The sequence below is a fragment of the Plectropomus leopardus genome, chromosome 1 (genome assembly GCF_026936395.1).
Source record: "Plectropomus leopardus strain MGB_pleo_1.0 chromosome 1, ASM2693639v1, whole genome shotgun sequence".
Classification (NCBI taxonomy): domain Eukaryota; kingdom Metazoa; phylum Chordata; class Actinopteri; order Perciformes; family Serranidae; genus Plectropomus; species Plectropomus leopardus.
This window is the reverse complement of record NC_142176.1, coordinates 26,231,406-26,250,886: the sequence shown is the minus strand read 5'-3', so window position 1 is coordinate 26,250,886 and position 19,481 is coordinate 26,231,406. Positions and strand designations below refer to the sequence as shown.

The 19,481-nt window shown below is 36.8% G+C and overlaps 1 protein-coding gene across 2 annotated transcripts in view; it reads right to left on the bottom strand.

Annotated features, from left to right (window-relative positions):
• myom2b (myomesin 2b) overlaps positions 1–19,481 on the bottom strand; it is a 71,122-nt gene that overhangs the window by 12,986 nt on the left and 38,655 nt on the right. For both annotated transcript variants that reach the window (XM_042504297.2, XM_088078892.1), the window contains 3 exons: positions 18,040–18,062; positions 16,844–16,899; positions 16,672–16,761 (listed from right to left, as the gene is read on the bottom strand). In XM_042504297.2, coding sequence (XP_042360231.1) covers positions 16,672–16,761; positions 16,844–16,899; positions 18,040–18,062 — 169 coding nt within the window. The remainder of the gene's footprint in view (positions 1–16,671; positions 16,762–16,843; positions 16,900–18,039; positions 18,063–19,481) is intronic.

The following is a 19,481-nucleotide window of genomic DNA, read 5'->3' as shown; positions in this document are numbered from 1 at the left end:
AAGAAGCAAGGCTATAGTATGGCAAAAATGTCAAAATATGACATGTCCCAAAAACAGCTGAAAACTGCTGAAAACTGCATAAAATAGCCTGCAAAGACACGCCATAGCAAAGAATGCTGCAAATAAACCCAAAAACACTAAAATATGACATGTGGAAAAAATGACCAAAGAAGCAAGGCTATAGTATGGCAAAAATGTCAACATATGACATGTCCCAAAAACAGCTGAAAACTGTTGAAAACTGCATAAAATAGCCTGCAATCACACGCCATAGCAAAGAATGTTGCAAATAAACCCAAAAACACTGAAATATGACATGTGGAAAAAATGACCAAAGAAGCAAGGCTATAGTATGGCAAAAATGTCAAAAAATGACATGTCCCAAAAACAGCTGAAAACTGTTGAAAATTGCATAAAATAGCCTGCAATCACACGCCACAGCAAAGAATGGTGCAAATAAACCCAAAAACACATACATTTGACATGTGGAAAAAATGAGCAAAGAAGCAAGGCTATAGTATGGCAAAAATGTCAAAATATGACATGTCCCAAAAACAGCTGAAAACTGTTGAAAACTGCATAAAATAGCCTGCAAAGACATGCCATAGCAAAGAATGCTGCAAATAAACCCAAAAACACTGAAATATGACATGTGGAAAAAATGACCAAAGAAGCAAGGCTATAGTATGGCAAAAATGTCAAAATATGACATGTCCCAAAAACAGCTGAAAACTGTTGAAAATTGCATAAAATAGCCTGCAATCACACGCCATAGCAAAGAATGTTGCAAATAAACCCAAAAACACTGAAATATGACATGTGGAAAAAATGACCAAAGAAGCAAGGCTATAGTATGGCAAAAATGTCAAAAAATGACATGTCCCAAAAACAGCTGAAAACTGTTGAAAATTGCATAAAATAGCCTGCAATCACACGCCACAGCAAAGAATGGTGCAAATAAACCCAAAAACACATACATTTGACATGTGGAAAAAATGAGCAAAGAAGCAAGGCTATAGTATGGCAAAAATGTCAAAATATGACATGTCCCAAAAACAGCTGAAAACTGTTGAAAATTGCATAAAATAGCCTGCAATCACACGCCACAGCAAAGAATGGTGCAAATAAACCCAAAAACACTGAAATATGACATGTGGAAAAAATGACCAAAGAAGCAAGGCTATAGTAAGGCAAAAATGTCAAAATATGACATGTCCCAAAAACAGCTGAAAACTGCTGAAAACTGCATAAAATAGCCTGCAATCACACGCCATAGCAAAGAATGGTGCAAAAAAAGCCAAAAACGCAAACATTTGACATGTGGAAAAAATGAGCAAAGAAGCAAGGCTATAGTAAGGCAAAAATGTCAAAATATGACATGTCCCAAAAACAGCTGAAAACTGCTGAAAACTGCATAAAATAGCCTGCAATCACACGCCATAGCAAAGAATGGTGCAAAAAAAGCCAAAAACGCAAACATTTGACATGTGGAAAAAATGAGCAAAGAAGCAAGGCTATAGTAAGGCAAAAATGTCAAAATATGACATGTCCTAAAAACAGCTGAAAACTGTTGAAAATTGCATAAAATAGCCTGCAATCACACGCCACAGCAAAGAATGGTGCAAATAAACCCAAAAACACTGAAATATGACATGTGGAAAAAATGACCAAAGAAGCAAGGCTATAGTATGGCAAAAATGTCAAAATATGACATGTCCCAAAAACAGCTGAAAACTGTTGAAAACTGCATAAAATAGCCTGCAATCACACGCCATAGCAAAGAATGGTGCAAAAACTGCCCAAAACACAAAAAATTGACGTGTGGAAAAAATGGCCAAAGAAGCAAGGCTATAGTAAGGCAAAAATGTCAAAATATGACATGTCCCAAAAACAGCTGAAAACTGTTGAAAACTGCATAAAATAGCCTGCAATCACACGCCATAGCAAAGAATGGTGCAAAAAAAGCCAAAAACGCAAACATTTGACATGTGGAAAAATGAGCAAAGAAGCAAGGCTATAGTATGGCAAAATGTCAAAAAATGACATGTCCCAAAAACAGCTGAAAACTGTTGAAAACTGCATAAAATAGCCTGCAATCACACGCCACAGCAAAGAATGGTGCAAAAAAACCCAAAAACACTGAAATATGACATGTGGAAAAAATGACCAAAGAAGCAAGGCTATAGTATGGCAAAAATGTCAAAATATGACATGTCCCAAAAACAGCTGAAAACTGCTGAAAACTGCATAAAATAGCCTGCAATCACACGCCATAGCAAAGAATGTTGCAAATAAACCCAAAAACACATACATTTGACATGTGGAAAAAATGAGCAAAGAAGCAAGGCTATAGTATGGCAAAAATGTCAAAATATGACATGTCCCAAAAACAGCTGAAAACTGTTGAAAACTGCATAAAATAGCCTGCAATCACACGCCATAGCAAAAGAATGGTGCAAAAAGCCAAAAACACATACATTTGACATGTGGAAAAATGAGCAAAGAAGCAGGGGTATAGTATGGCAAAAATGTCAAAATATGACATGTCCCAAAAACAGCTGAAAACTGTTGAAAACTGCATAAAATAGCCTGCAATCACACGCCATAGCAAAGAATGGTGCAAATAAACCAAAACACTGAAATTGGACATGTGGGAAAAGCGAGCAAAGAAGCAAGGCTATAGTATGGCAAAAATGTCAAAAAATGACATGTCCCAAAAACAGCTGAAAACTGTTGAAAACTGCATAAAATAGCCTGCAATCACACGCCACAGCAAAAAAAGGTGCAAAAAAAGCCAAAAACACAAACATTTGACATGTGGAAAAAATGAGCAAAGAAGCAAGGCTATAGTAAGGCAAAAATGTCAAAATATGACATGTCCCAAAAACAGCTGAAAACTGCTGAAAACTGCATAAAATAGCCTGCAATCACACGCCATAGCAAAGAATGGTGCAAATAAACCCAAAAAACACTGAAATATGACATGTGGAAAAATGACCAAAGAAGCAAGGCTATAGTATGGCAAAAATGTCAAAATATGACATGTCCCAAAAACAGCTGAAAACTGTTGAAAATTGCATAAAATAGCCTGCAATTACACGCCATAGCAAAGAATGGTGCAAAAAAAGCCAAAAACACAAACATTTGACATGTGGAAAAAATGACCAAAGAAGCAAGGCTATAGTACGGCAAAAATGTCAAAATATGACATGTCCCAAAAACAGCTGAAAACTGCTGAAAACTGCATATAATAGCCTGCAATCACACGCCACATCAAAGAATGGTGCAAAAACTGCCCAAAACACAAAAAATTGACGTGTGGAAAAAATGGCCAAAGAAGCAAGGCTATAGTATGGCAAAAATGTCAAAATATGACATGTCCCAAAAACAGCTGAAAACTGTTGAAAACTGCATATAATAGCCTGCAATCATACGCCACATCAAAGAATGGTGCAAATAAACCCAAAACCACATACATTTGACATGTGGAAAAATGAGCAAAGAAGCAAGGCTATAGTATGGCAAAAATGTCAAAATATGACATGTCCCAAAAACAGCTGAAAACTGTTGAAAAGTGCATAAAATAGCCTGCAATCACACGCCATAGCAAAGAATGGTGCAAATAAACCCAAAACACATGATATTTGACATGTGGAAAAAATGAGCAAAGAAGCAAGGCTATAGTATGGCAAAAATGTCAAAATATGACATGTCCCAAAAACAGCTGAAAACTGTTGAAAACTGCATAAAATAGCCTGCAATCACACGCCATAGCAAAGAATGGTGCAAAAACTGCCCAAAACACAAAAAATTGACGTGTGGAAAAAATGGCCAAAGAAGCAAGGCTATAGTAAGGCAAAAATGTCAAAATATGACATGTCCCAAAAACAGCTGAAAACTGCTGAAAACTGCATATAATAGCCTGCAATCACACGCCACATCAAAGAATGGTGCAAAAAAAGCCAAAACCACATACATTTGACATGTGGAAAAAATGAGCAAAGAAGCAAGGCTATAGTATGGCAAAAATGTCAAAATATGACATGTCCCAAAAACAGCTGAAAACTGTTGAAAACTGCATAAAATAGCCTGCAATCACACGCCACATCAAAGAATGGTGCAAAAAGTCAAAAACACATACATTTGACATGTGGAAAAAATGAGCAAAGAAGCAAGGCTATAGTATGGCAAAAATGTCAAAATATGACATGTCCCAAAAACAGCTGAAAACTGCTGAAAACTGCATAAAATAGCCTGCAATCACAAGCCATAGCAAAGAATGGTGCAAAAAAGCCAAAACACATACATTTGACATGTGGAAAAAATAGCTATAGTAGCTATAGTATGGCAAAATGTCAAAATATGACATGTCAAAACATGGCAAAAATGTGAAAAATGTCAAAATATGACATATCCCAAAAACAGCTGAAAACTGCTGAAAACTGCATATAATAGCCTGCAATCACACGCCACATCAAAGAATGGTGCAAAAAAAGCCAAAACCACATACATTTGACATGTGGAAAAAATGAGCAAAGAAGCAAGGCTATAGTATGGCAAAAATGTCAAAATATGACATGTCCCAAAAACTGCTGAAAACTGCTGAAAACTGCATAAAATAGCCTGCAATCACACGCCATATCAAAGAATGGTGCAAAAAAAGCCAAAAACACATACATTTGACATGTGGGAAAAGCGAGCAAAGAAGCAAGGCTATAGTATGGCAAAAATGTCAAAATATGACATGTCCCAAAAACAGCTGAAAACTGCTGAAAACTGCATAAAATAGCCTGCAATCACACGCCATAGCAAAGAATGTTGCAAATAAACCCAAAAACACTGAAATATGACATGTGGAAAAAATGAGCAAAGAAGCAAGGCTATAGTATGGCAAAAATGTCAAAATATGACATGTCCCAAAAACAGCTGAAAACTGTTGAAAATTGCATAAAATAGCCTGCAATCACACGCCACAGCAAAGAATGGTGCAAATAAACCCAAAAACACATACATTTGACATGTGGAAAAAATGAGCAAAGAAGCAAGGCTATAGTATGGCAAAAATGTCAAAATATGACATGTCCCAAAAACAGCTGAAAACTGTTGAAAACTGCATAAAATAGCCTGCAAAGACATGCCATAGCAAAGAATGCTGCAAATAAACTCAAAAACACTGAAATATGACATGTGGAAAAAATGAGCAAAGAAGCAAGGCTATAGTATGGCAAAAATGTCAAAATATGACATGTCCCAAAAACAGCTGAAAACTGTTGAAAACTGCATAAAATAGCCTGCAATCACACGCCATAGCAAAGAATGGTGCAAAAACTGCCCAAAACACAAAAAATTGACGTGTGGAAAAAATGGCCAAAGAAGCAAGGCTATAGTAAGGCAAAAATGTCAAAATATGACATGTCCCAAAAACAGCTGAAAACTGCTGAAAACTGCATAAAATAGCCTGCAATCACACGCCATAGCAAAGAATGGTGCAAAAAAAGCCAAAACCACATACATTTGACATGTGGAAAAAATGAGCAAAGAAGCAAGGCTATAGTATGGCAAAAATGTCAAAATATGACATGTCCCATAAACAGCTGAAAACTGCTGAAAACTGCATAAAATAGCCTGCAATCACACGCCATATCAAAGAATGGTGCAAAAAAAGCCAAAAACACATACATTTGACATGTGGAAAAAATGAGCAAAGAAGCAAGGCTATAGTATGGCAAAAATGTCAAAATATGACATGTCCCAAAAACAGCTGAAAACTGTTGAAAATTGCATAAAATAGCCTGCAATCACACGCCACAGCAAAGAATGGTGCAAAAAAAGCCAAAACCACATACATTTGACATGTGGAAAAAATGAGCAAAGAAGCAAGGCTATAGTATGGCAAAAATGTCAAAATATGACATGTCCCATAAACAGCTGAAAACTGCTGAAAACTGCATAAAATAGCCTGCAATCACACGCCATATCAAAGAATGGTGCAAAAAAAGCCAAAAACACATACATTTGACATGTGGGAAAAGCGAGCAAAGAAGCAAGGCTATAGTATGGCAAAAATGTCAAAAAATGACATGTCCCAAAAACAGCTGAAAACTGTTGAAAACTGCATAAAATAGCCTGCAATCACACGCCATAGCAAAGAATGGTGCAAAAACTGCCCAAAACACAAAAAATTGACGTGTGGAAAAAATGGCCAAAGAAGCAAGGCTATAGTAAGGCAAAAATGTCAAAATATGACATGTCCCAAAAACAGCTGAAAACTGCTGAAAACTGCATATAATAGCCTGCAATCACACGCCACATCAAAGAATGGTGCAAAAAAAGCCAAAACCACATACATTTGACATGTGGGAAAAGCGAGCAAAGAAGCAAGGCTATAGTATGGCAAAAATGTCAAAATATGACATGTCCCAAAAACAGCTGAAAACTGTTGAAAACTGCATAAAATAGCCTGCAATCACACGCCATAGCAAAGAATGCTGCAAATAGACCCAAAAACAATGAAATATGACATGTGGAAAAAATGACCAAAGAAGCAAGGCTATAGTATGGCAAAAATGTCAAAATATGACATGTCCCAAAAATTGCTGAAAACTGCTGACAACTGCATAAAATAGCCTGCAATCACACGCCATAGCAAAGAATGGTGCAAAAACTGCCCAAAACACAAAAAATTGACGTGTGGAAAAAATGGCCAAAGAAGCAAGGCTATAGTATGGCAAAAATGTCAAAATATGACATGTCCCAAAAACAGCTGAAAACTGCTGAAAACTGCATATAATAGCCTGCAATCACACGCCACATCAAAGAATGGTGCAAAAAAAGCCAAAACCACATACATTTGACATGTGGAAAAAATGAGCAAAGAAGCAAGGCTATAGTATGGCAAAAATGTCAAAATATGACATGTCCCAAAAACAGCTGAAAACTGTTGAAAATTGCATAAAATAGCCTGCAATCACACGCCACAGCAAAGAATGGTGCAAATAAACCCAAAAACACATATATTTGACATGTGGAAAAAATGAGCAAAGAAGCAAGGCTATAGTATGGCAAAAATGTCAAAATATGACATGTCCCAAAAACAGCTGAAAACTGTTGAAAACTGCATAAAATAGCCTGCAATCACACGCCATAGTAAAGAATGGTGCAAATAAACTGCCCAAAACACAAATATATGACATGTGGAAAAAATGACCAAAGAAGCAAGGCTATAGTAAGGCAAAAATGTCAAAATATGACATGTCCCAAAAACAGCTGAAAACTGCTGAAAACTGCATATAATAGCCTGCAATCACACGCCACATCAAAGAATGGTGCAAAAAAAGCCAAAACCACATACATTTGACATGTGGAAAAAATGACCAAAGAAGCAAGGCTATAGTATGGCAAAAATGTCAAAATATGACATGTCCCAAAAACAGCTGAAAACTGCTGAAAACTGCATAAAATAGCCTGCAATCACACGCCATAGCAAAGAATGGTGCAAAAAAAGCCAAAAACACATACATTTGACATGTGGAAAAAATGAGCAAAGAAGCAAGGCTATAGTATGGCAAAAATGTCAAAATATGACATGTCCCAAAAACAGCTGAAAACTGCTGAAAACTGCATATAATAGCCTGCAATCACACGCCACATCAAAGAATGGTGCAAAAAAAGCCAAAACCACATACATTTGACATGTGGAAAAAATGAGCAAAGAAGCAAGGCTATAGTGTGGCAAAAATGTCAAAATATGACATGTCCCAAAAACAGCTGAAAACTGCTGAAAACTGCATAAAATAGCCTGCAATCACACGCCATAGCAAAGAATGGTGCAAAAAAAGCCAAAAACACATACATTTGACATGTGGGAAAAGCGATAGCTATAGTAGCTATAGTATGGCAAAAATGTCAAAATATGACATGTCAAAACATGGCAAAAATGTGAAAAATGTCAAAATATGACATGTCCCAAAAACAGCTGAAAACTGCTGAAAACTGCATATAATAGCCTGCAATCACACGCCATTTCAAAGAATGGTGCAAAAAAAGCCAAAACCACATACATTTGACATGTGGAAAAAATGAGCAAAGAAGCAAGGCTATAGTATGGCAAAAATGTCAAAATATGACATGTCCCAAAAACAGCTGAAAACTGCTGAAAACTGCATAAAATAGCCTGCAATCACACGCCATATCAAAGAATGGTGCAAATAAACCCAAAAACACTGAAATATGACATGTGGAAAAAATGACCAAAGAAGCAAGGCTATAGTATGGCAAAAATGTCAAAATATGACATGTCCCAAAAACAGCTGAAAACTGTTGAAAACTGCATAAAATAGCCTGCAATCACACGCCATAGCAAAGAATGGTGCAAAAACTGCCCAAAACACAAAAAATTGACGTGTGGAAAAAATGGCCAAAGAAGCAAGGCTATAGTAAGGCAAAAATGTCAAAATATGACATGTCCCAAAAACAGCTGAAAACTGCTGAAAACTGCATATAATAGCCTGCAATCACACGCCACATCAAAGAATGGTGCAAAAAAGCCAAAACACATACATTTGACATGTGGAAAAAACGAGCAAAGAAGCAAGGCTATAGTATGGCAAAAATGTCAAAATATGACATGTCCCAAAAACAGCTGAAAACTGTTGAAAACTGCATAAAATAGCCTGCAATCACACGCCATAGCAAAGAATGCTGCAAATAAACCCAAAAACAATGAAATATGACATGTGGAAAAAATGACCAAAGAAGCAAGGCTATAGTATGGCAAAAATGTCAAAATATGACATGTCCCAAAAATTGCTGAAAACTGCTGACAACTGCATAAAATAGCCTGCAATCACACGCCATAGCAAAGAATGGTGCAAAAACTGCCCAAAACACAAAAAATTGACGTGTGGAAAAAATGGCCAAAGAAGCAAGGCTATAGTATGGCAAAAATGTCAAAATATGACATGTCCCAAAAACAGCTGAAAACTGCTGAAAACTGCATATAATAGCCTGCAATCACACGCCACATCAAAGAATGGTGCAAAAAAAGCCAAAACCACATACATTTGACATGTGGAAAAAATGAGCAAAGAAGCAAGGCTATAGTATGGCAAAAATGTCAAAATATGACATGTCCCAAAAACAGCTGAAAACTGTTGAAAATTGCATAAAATAGCCTGCAATCACACGCCACAGCAAAGAATGGTGCAAATAAACCCAAAAACACATATATTTGACATGTGGAAAAAATGAGCAAAGAAGCAAGGCTATAGTATGGCAAAAATGTCAAAATATGACATGTCCCAAAAACAGCTGAAAACTGTTGAAAACTGCATAAAATAGCCTGCAATCACACGCCATAGCAAAGAATGGTGCAAAAACTGCCCAAAACACAAAAAATTGACGTGTGGAAAAAATGGCCAAAGAAGCAAGGCTATAGTAAGGCAAAAATGTCAAAATATGACATGTCCCAAAAACAGCTGAAAACTGCTGAAAACTGCATATAATAGCCTGCAATCACACGCCACATCAAAGAATGGTGCAAAAAAAGCCAAAACCACATACATTTGACATGTGGAAAAAATGACCAAAGAAGCAAGGCTATAGTATGGCAAAAATGTCAAAATATGACATGTCCCAAAAACAGCTGAAAACTGCTGAAAACTGCATAAAATAGCCTGCAATCACACGCCACATCAAAGAATGGTGCAAAAAAAGCCAAAACCACATACATTTGACATGTGGAAAAAATGAGCAAAGAAGCAAGGCTATAGTATGGCAAAAATGTCAAAATATGACATGTCCCAAAAACAGCTGAAAACTGCTGAAAACTGCATAAAATAGCCTGCAATCACACGCCATAGCAAAGAATGGTGCAAAAAAAGCCAAAAACACATACATTTGACATGTGGGAAAAGCGATAGCTATAGTAGCTATAGTATGGCAAAAATGTCAAAATATGACATGTCAAAACATGGCAAAAATGTGAAAAATGTCAAAATATGACATGTCCCAAAAACAGCTGAAAACTGCTGAAAACTGCATATAATAGCCTGCAATCACACGCCACATCAAAGAATGGTGCAAAAAAAGCCAAAACCACATACATTTGACATGTGGAAAAAATGAGCAAAGAAGCAAGGCTATAGTATGGCAAAAATGTCAAAATATGACATGTCCCAAAAACTGCTGAAAACTGCTGAAAACTGCATAAAATAGCCTGCAATCACACGCCATATCAAAGAATGGTGCAAAAAAAGCCAAAAACACATACATTTGACATGTGGGAAAAGCGAGCAAAGAAGCAAGGCTTTTGTATGGCAAAAATGTCAAAATATGACATGTCTCAAAAACAGCTGAAAACTGCTGAAAACTGCATAAAATAGCCTGCAATCACACGCCACAGCAAAGAATGCTGCAAATAAACCCCAAAACAATGAAATATGACATGTGGAAAAAATGAGCAAAGAAGCAAGGCTATAGTATGGCAAAAATGTCAAAATATGACATGTCCCAAAAACAGCTGAAAACTGTTGAAAATTGCATAAAATAGCCTGCAATCACACGCCACAGCAAAGAATGGTGCAAATAAACCCAAAAACACATACATTTGACATGTGGAAAAAATGAGCAAAGAAGCAAGGCTATAGTATGGCAAAAATGTCAAAATATGACATGTCCCAAAAACAGCTGAAAACTGTTGAAAACTGCATAAAATAGCCTGCAAAGACATGCCATAGCAAAGAATGCTGCAAATAAACTCAAAAACACTGAAATATGACGTGGAAAAAATGAGCAAAGAAGCAAGGCTATAGTATGGCAAAAATGTCAAAATATGACATGTCCCAAAAACAGCTGAAAACTGTTGAAAACTGCATAAAATAGCCTGCAAAGACACGCCATAGCAAAGAATGCTGCAAATAAACCCAAAAACAATGAAATATGACATGTGGAAAAAATGAGCAAAGAAGCAAGGCTATAGTATGGCAAAAATTTCAAATATGACGTGTCCTAAAAACAGCTGAAAACTTTTGAAAACTGCATAAAATAGCCTGCAAAGACACGCCATAGCAAAGAATGGTGCAAAAACTGCCAAAAACACAAAAATTTGACGTGCGGAAAAAATGACCAAAGAAGCAAGGCTATAGTATGGCAAAAATGTCAAAATATGACATGTCCCAAAAACAGCTGAAAACTGTTAAAAACTGCATAAAATACCCTGCAGAGACACGCCATTGCAAAAAATATTGCAAAAATAGCCAAGAACACTGAAATATAACATGTGGAAAAAATGACCAAAGAAGCAAAAATGTCAAAATATGAGATGTCCTAAACACAGCTGAAAGCTGTTGAAAACTGCATAAAATAGCCTGCAAAGACACGCCACAGTAAAGAATGGTGCAAAAACTGCCAAAACACTAAAATATGACACGTGGAAAAAATGACCAAAGATGCAAGGCTATAGTATGGCAAAATTGTCAAAATATGACATGTCCTAAAAACAGCTGAAAACTGTTGAAAACTGCATAAAATAGCCTGCAATCACACGCCATAGCAAAGAATGGTGCAAAAACTGCCAAAAACACAAAAAATTGACATGTGGAAAAAACGGCCAAAGAAGCAAGGCTATAGTAAGGCAAAAATGTCAAAGAATGTCCCAAAAACAGCTGAAAACTGCTGAAAACTGCATAAAATAGCCTGCAATCACACGCCACATCAAAGAATGGTGCAAAAAAAGCCAAAACCACATACATTTGACATGTGGAAAAAATGACCAAAGAAGCAAGGCTATAGTATGGCAAAAATGTCAAAATATGACATGTCCCAAAAACAGCTGAAAACTGTTGAAAACTGCATAAAATAGCCTGCAAAGACACGCCACAGTAAAGAATGGTGCAAAAACTGCCAAAACACTAAAATATGACGTGGAAAAAATGACAAAAGAAGCAAGGCTATAGTATGGCAAAAAAGTCAAAAAATGACATGTCCCAAAAACAGCTGAAAACTTCTGAAAACTGCATAAAATAGCCTGCAATCACACACCATATCAAAGAATGGTGCAAAAACTGACAAAAACACTAAAATATGACATGTGGAAAAAATGACCAAAGAAGCAAGGGTATAGTAAAGCAAAAATGTCAAAATATGACATGTCCCAAAAACAGCTGAAAACTGTTGAAAACTGCATAAAATAGCCTGCAAAGACACGCCACAGCAAAGAATGGTGTAAAAACTGCCAAAAACACTAAAATATGACACGTGGAAAAAATGACCAAAGATGCAAGGCTATAGTATGGCAAAATTGTCAAAATATGACATGTCCTAAAAACAGCTGAAAACTGTTGAAAACTGCATAAAATAGCCTGCAATCACACGCCATAGCAAAGAATGGTGCAAAAACTGCCAAAAACACAAAAAATTGACGTGTGGAAAAAACGGCCAAAGAAGCAAGGCTATAGTATGGCAAAAATGTCAAAATATGACATGTCCCAAAAACAGCTGAAAACTTCTGAAAACTGCATAAAATAGCCTGCCATCACACACCATATCAAAGAATGGTGCAAAAACTGACAAAAACACTAAAATATGACATGTGGAAAAAATGACCAAAGAAGCAAGGCTATAGTAAGGCAAAAATGTCAAAATATGACATGTCCCAAAAACAGCTGAAAACTGTTGAAAACTGCATAAAATAGCCTGCAATCACACGCCATAGCAAAGAATGGTGCAAAAACTGCCAAAAACACTAAAATATGACACGTGGAAAAAATGACCAAAGATGCAAGGCTATAGTATGGCAAAAATGTCAAAATATGACATGTCCCAAAAACAGCTGAAAACTTCTGAAAACTGCATAAAATAGCCTGCAATCACACACCATATCAAAGAATGGTGCAAAAACTGACAAAAACACTAAAATATGACATGTGGAAAAAATGACCAAAGAAGCAAGGCTATAGTATGGCAAAAATGTCAAAATATGACATGTCCCAAAAACAGCTGAAAACTGCTGAAAACTGCATAAAATAGCCTGCAATCACACGCCATATCAAAGAATGGTGCAAAAACTGCCAAAAACACTAAAATATGACATGTGGAAAAAATGAGCAAAGAAGCAAGGCTATAGTAAGGCAAAAATGTCAAAATATGACATGTCCCAAAAACAGCTGAAAACTGTTGAAAACTGCATAAAATAGCCTGCAGAGACACGCCATAGCAAAAAATATTGCAAAAATAGTCTAAAACACTAAAATATGACGTGGAAAAAATGACCAAAGATGCAAGGCTATAGTATGGCAAAAATGTCAAAATATGACATGTCCCAAAAACAGCTAAAAATTGTTGAAAACTGCATAAAATAAACAACCTATATTATCTTATACACACACACACACATATATATAATATAGCATGTTGAAAAATTTTTTTCAGTTACAAAATTGTTTAACAAATCAGACACTGATGACACACTGCTGTGTTGTACCTCTTTCCTTTTTTATCTACCAAAAAAAAAGTACCAAAAAAGTTTGTGTCCAAAATCATTAAAAAAAAATGTCATACTATAGTATCTCATCCAAAATCATGAAAAAATCTCCTGGTATGGAATGTCTTCCAAAACCATCAAAAAACGTCATAGTATAGTATGTCGTTGAAAACCATCCTAAAACATCATAGTATAGTATATCATCCAAAATCATAAAAAAAAAAACATTGTATAGTATATAATCAACAAGCTTTAAAGAATGTACAGTATAGAAAGCCAACAAAAGTAATGAAAAAAATTACCAAGTACAGTATTTCATCAAAATGAATTTAAAGATGTCATAGCGTTATATGTCATCATTTCATGCTTCACTCCCTGGTTATGGTTATGTTGTGCATTACATGTGATCTTGACCGTTGTTCTTTCAGATGGAGCTGTTTACCCTGACTGAGGGAAACCTTTAACATGGGGGCAGGGATTTCTGCTCACTCTCATCCGGCAGCCTGGCAGCAGCAGCAACGTGGTGACTTTTATTAATTGGTTTTCTGCCTGTGGTTTTGTTTTTTTTACGGTGGAACAAGTAGTTCTGTTATCTCAGCTTTGTTTTTGTGAGGTGTAGTTGTTTTGGTGTTTTACGTTAGAGAGAAGAGCTCTGATCCTACAGTCCTTTGTGGGTAGGCCTGGGTGTCTGTTCATTATGACCAGCCCACCAGTCTTGTGTTTCCAGGATTCGTCCAGTGTTTTGATCTGTTTTATGATCTCCTGCTTCTGTTTTTGTAAATAAACTGAATGTTGGTTTCTGATGATCCTGACTCTTTATTAAATTACGTCTCTAAAGTTTGAGACAGTTCAGGGGTCATACAAGTAAGAAAAAATGTCATACTACAAGATTAAAAAAGTCATGGTATGATATGTTGTCAAAAATCAGCAAAAAAAACATCATAGTATAGTATGTCATCCAAAACAATCAAAAAGTGTCATAGTACAGCATGTCGTCCAAAATCATCAAAAAATGTCAGTATAGTATGTCAACAAAAATTATTAAAAAACGTCTTACTGTAGTATGTCGCCCAATATCATAAAAAAGTGTCATAGTAAAGTATGTCGTCCAAAATCATGAAGAAACTTCATAGTATAATATGTTATTCAAAATCATGAAAAAACATAATTTTATAGTATGTCGTCCAAAATCATGAAGAAACTTGATAGTACAATATGTTCGCCAAAATAATGAAAAAAAGCCATAGTATACTCTGTCGACAAAAATCATGAAAAAACGTCTTACTATAGTATGTTGTCCAAAATCATGAAAAAGCATCATAGCAAAGTATGTCATCCAAAATTATGAAAAAACATCATAGTATAACGTGGTTGAAAGTATGTCGTCCAAAATCACAAAGAAATGTCATAGTAAAGTTTTTTGTCCAAAATCATGAAAAAGCATCATAGAAAAGTATGTCATTCAAAATCATGAAAAGGATTATTGCACAGTATGTGATGTAGATGGTATAGTTTTAGATGTCATCAAGATCATGATAAATGACATAGTATAGTATGTCATCAAAAATCTTTTTTTAAAAAGTCACATTATAGTATGCCATTAAAAGTCATGAAAAAAATCTATGCATAATATGTCATCAAAAATTGAAGAATCACTTGGTATAGAGTGTCATCAAAAGTCATGAAGAAAAGTCACAGTATGATATGACATTGAAAGTCATGACAAAAGTCACAGTATAGTATGCCATAAAAAATAATGAAAAAAGTAATTGTATTATATATGATGAAAAATGATCAAAAAACACACTAGTATATACTCTTGCATAACTGCATTCATTTTAGATCAGTGAGGGCTAATCTGCAGTTTCATTGTTCCTCATTTTTGACTGACGAAAGGTACCTCCTGTATAACAAAAATACTTGATAATGATGGTTGTTGTGTGACAAAATGTTAAAAATTATTCATCTTTGTCATTCACCACCCCCTCTGACACACCTCTGTTTAAGCCAGTAACACCTATTCCTGCGCTGAGTTTCAACGCAATATTGTCTTGATCTGTATATATTCCTGTTTGTTTTTCTGTTAATATCTTTAGTATCCTCTGTGGTAATGAGGTAGGAGAGGCGCACTCCTGAGGTTTAAAAAACATCACATAGGACGTCAGCTCTTGTTTTAGACAGATTATTAGCAGGTGTGGAAATGAATAAAGAAGAGGGCAAACTTCAACACATATTCCACCTGGACCGCGGTTTCTCAAACTTAAATCTTCAAAGCCGTTCAGAGCCGCAGGATGCTGATGCTGTTGAAAGAGCCTCAACTGACTGGGGATAGGCTGTAGACTTTAACTGGTTGGCAAGTAGGTCAGTGAGTTGTGAGAGGTAAATTTGTTCCATTACCAATCCAGGAGTGTGCTGGTAATGCTGACCTCACCGAAAGCATGCACATCTCTCTAGTGAGAGATTGTAACTGGTGCTAAGGTCTTTATCAAAAAGCAGGTAGAGGTCTTTTTGTTTCCCCTAATCCTGATCAACTCAGCAGGGCATATGGAGGCTGTGTAGAGACTTCTAGGTGCAATCAGTCAGTTTCCAACAAAGAACTAAAGTGCATCAGTGGAGATCTTATTCATTAGTTTCAGTTTTGTGTAGTAATTAAAACTTAATTGAAACACACACTTCTAAGAAAGTACTTTGTTTGTTACCAACTCAATATTTCCTGTAGTATTTTCTGAATCTCTCATTCAAATATTACTCACTCCAATATTTTAGTTTTCATGTCATTTTAAATGTTCAATGTCTAGAACTGTCATCATAGCACTAACTGTGACTGTAAAACCATAATTGCTGTCACGGTCGTACACTGCATTTGAACAGTTCAGTGCACATTAGGGATGCTACGCCTATGAATCCAAAGAGTGAGCTAAATATTGAACCACAGTCAAAGCCACTGGGAGTAACAACAGAATCCAGTAGACGCGTACTGAGTATAGAAACCTTATAGTATCGGAAGACAACTTAATAGAAATAAACTCTTGCAATTGTGTCTGATTAATAAGGGAATTAATAATGGGAAGGAAAGGAAGGGAGTAAAACGCTTTAACAGTCAGCAGAAGCATTTGGCAGGCAGGAACCAAAGAAAAAAATTAGGTCTAGTTTGAACCGATTTTTCCTGTTAGTGTGACTGAAGCATTTACCTGATCATCAGGTTCTACATCTGCTCCGTTCTTCAACCACGAGACCTGAGGTTTGGGGTCCCCGCACACTGTACATGTTAAACTCAGGGTCTGCAGGAAGAGCAAAGTTCATGTCTTCTAAGACAAACATACACAAATTTAAAGCAACTAAAATCACATGTTAGACACTCACCTTCTTTTCCATAATGGTGACCACATCCGGCAGTCCTCCTACCACTTTACCACGGTCTGAAACAAACCATTAGTAATATTAACAATCATTCCCATTGCTAATTATATTGATGATGAACTCTGGGTCATCATTTTCTTTAAGACAATTGAACATTAGTTGCATTATGCCTTTTTCGAGACAATGGGTCCTATTTAAAAGTTCTAGAACGCATGTTCTGATGTGCATGGCGCAAGTGCATTCAGGATATGTCCAACCACTTTTGATAGTGAAACGGCGCATAATCTAAACTCGAAGTAGACAAAAGGGGCAGAGAGGATGTTTTTAGTCCCTTTTAAATCATGGGTGTGTTTTAGGCGTGACGTGAATTCAACCAACTAAAATGTCATCTCCCATTCCTTTTAAAATCCAGGTGTGTCTGCATCTGGGGCATTACTATTTACATGGTGGATTTGGCAAATTGTAGAAGGGAGCAGTTTTCTGCTGAGAGTAATGCACTACAAGCAGTAATGTCACTGCAGCAAATATCATGAAACATTTTAGCAGCCAACTAAAAAGCGTACTTATTACCCTGACACTGGAAACAGAACTAAACTATGAGCTTCTCAAATAATCAATGAAGTCACACTGCTTCTCACGCATAAATGCCCACAGCATCTTTCTTGCTCCTCTGCTCTGCTAACATTTAAGAGAATGTGATTTTTACACATTGATGATGTCATCACCTGTAATCCATTCACATGCCCATGTGTGTGTAAAAAGCAGAGTGTACACCTGTTGTGAACCAGCCTATTTGGGTGCATCTTACTATTTGAATAATGCTCCATTAAATTGCAGGAATTCTCTGCCCTTCTGATATTAGACCAGATTTTGTTGGTCAATGGCACAACTGCTTTCTGCTGCCTCAAAATACCTATGCGACAACAATATGTCTGACCACACCTTATTTCAGATGCACAAGCACATTTGCTACTTACGGGTAGCAAATGTACTTGCTACGTTACAACCGGAGCGCTAGCCATGAAAACAACAACTGCATTGGTCTGAAACAAGCAATGACAGTTCCGCTTTGTGTCAGGTATAAGATGCGGCCCAATGGCTGAACAATGCTCATTTTTTAACAGAACTATAGAAAGCAACTTTCTAAAAAAGTAACTGTATTAAACAAAGAAACAAGGAAAATGGAGGGATGAACTCACTCTTTTCAGCATAGGCCTCAGCCCTGAAACACACAGAAAAATAAGTTAACAATAAGTTATTTATGAATAAATTATTAATGAAGAATAGCCAACTTTGGTAATGGTGTGTTTGCTATGATGACGGCAGTGCATGTAAATGTAGCAGCCTGTCGCTCCTCAAGCCCTCGCTACTTTTTTGCTATATTTTGCTATGCTTTCCTGTTTTTTCTCCATGGCCCCTTCTGCTGAGGCACGACTTTTCTATGATAGAGAAGCACATTATCAACATCTGGAAAAGTTGTGTGGGTTTTGGACGGAATGCAGCAGACAACCAGAGGATCCCCACCAACAGCATTCGCTGAGCGGCCGGTCAGACCAGAGGGGAGAAACAAAACCGAAAGTGTCGGACGAAGAGAGGCGGGAGAGCCGGCATCAGGGCAAGGCTGACCAGACTTGGACTAAGAGCTGTTCTTCTACCAAGCCCTCTTTTGGCTAGTGTCCGGTCACAGGAGAAATGAGATGAGATTGAGGCTCAATCAGCAACAGGAAATCAGAGATACAGTAGCTCTGCACACATCTTCACAGAGACATGCTAACCCCTAACATCCTGGATCAAGCTATTGCACTGTATGGGTGGACTTTGTTGGGGGCCATAAGGACACAAGACTCTGATGCAAATTCAGAAAATGCAGTGCAGGAATTGAATGATGCCATCAGCAGCAACATGCCCAAGCAACCGGATGGGATCTTCACAGTAGCTACTGTTTTTAATCAACTCATCCTTCAACTCCAAAGATGTAGCAGGTTCAAGGACAAATTAAATAAATTAAATCGACCCTATACTTTCTTTTACATTCTATGTGATTCTGCTCACTGACCACACACACAACTACCTCTCTATTTTTGGGTCAGTGGCAGTGGTCAGATGGTTTACCACAAGGTATTTTGGGTTTTGAGCCAAATCACATAATACAATAGTTTTCCCAGGGACTAAACACAATCTTTTCTATGGGAAAAATGATATTGCTTTGTAATCACTGGGTGAGGACTGTCAGAGCAGCATGGAAGGACTAGAGGTCAGCCACAGGACCAGATGGCTGGGGCAACTCTGCTCTCCTCTCGGCATATTGATGCTCAATCAAAAGGGCGACAGGGTGTCGCTTGTTTCAGTGTGTTTGTAAAATCTTGTGCTTAAATGTCTTTCTTTGAATGTTAATTAGAAAAGGGATTTGGACAGTTTCCACTCTGCATGCAGTGTTTAGTATTTGTAATTTCAATTGATTTTTCTGAACAGATTTGTAAAAGTTAGTGTGTGGGGGTTTCGCTTTGGCCCAACTAGCCAAAGGACCCAACAGGATCTCTGCAACCTGACTGCTTCTCTTTCTTAACATCATCATTTTCATCTAAAATGATAATATTCTAGATTTTTCCAGACAGCAGCACTGGGGGTTTGAATTCACTGT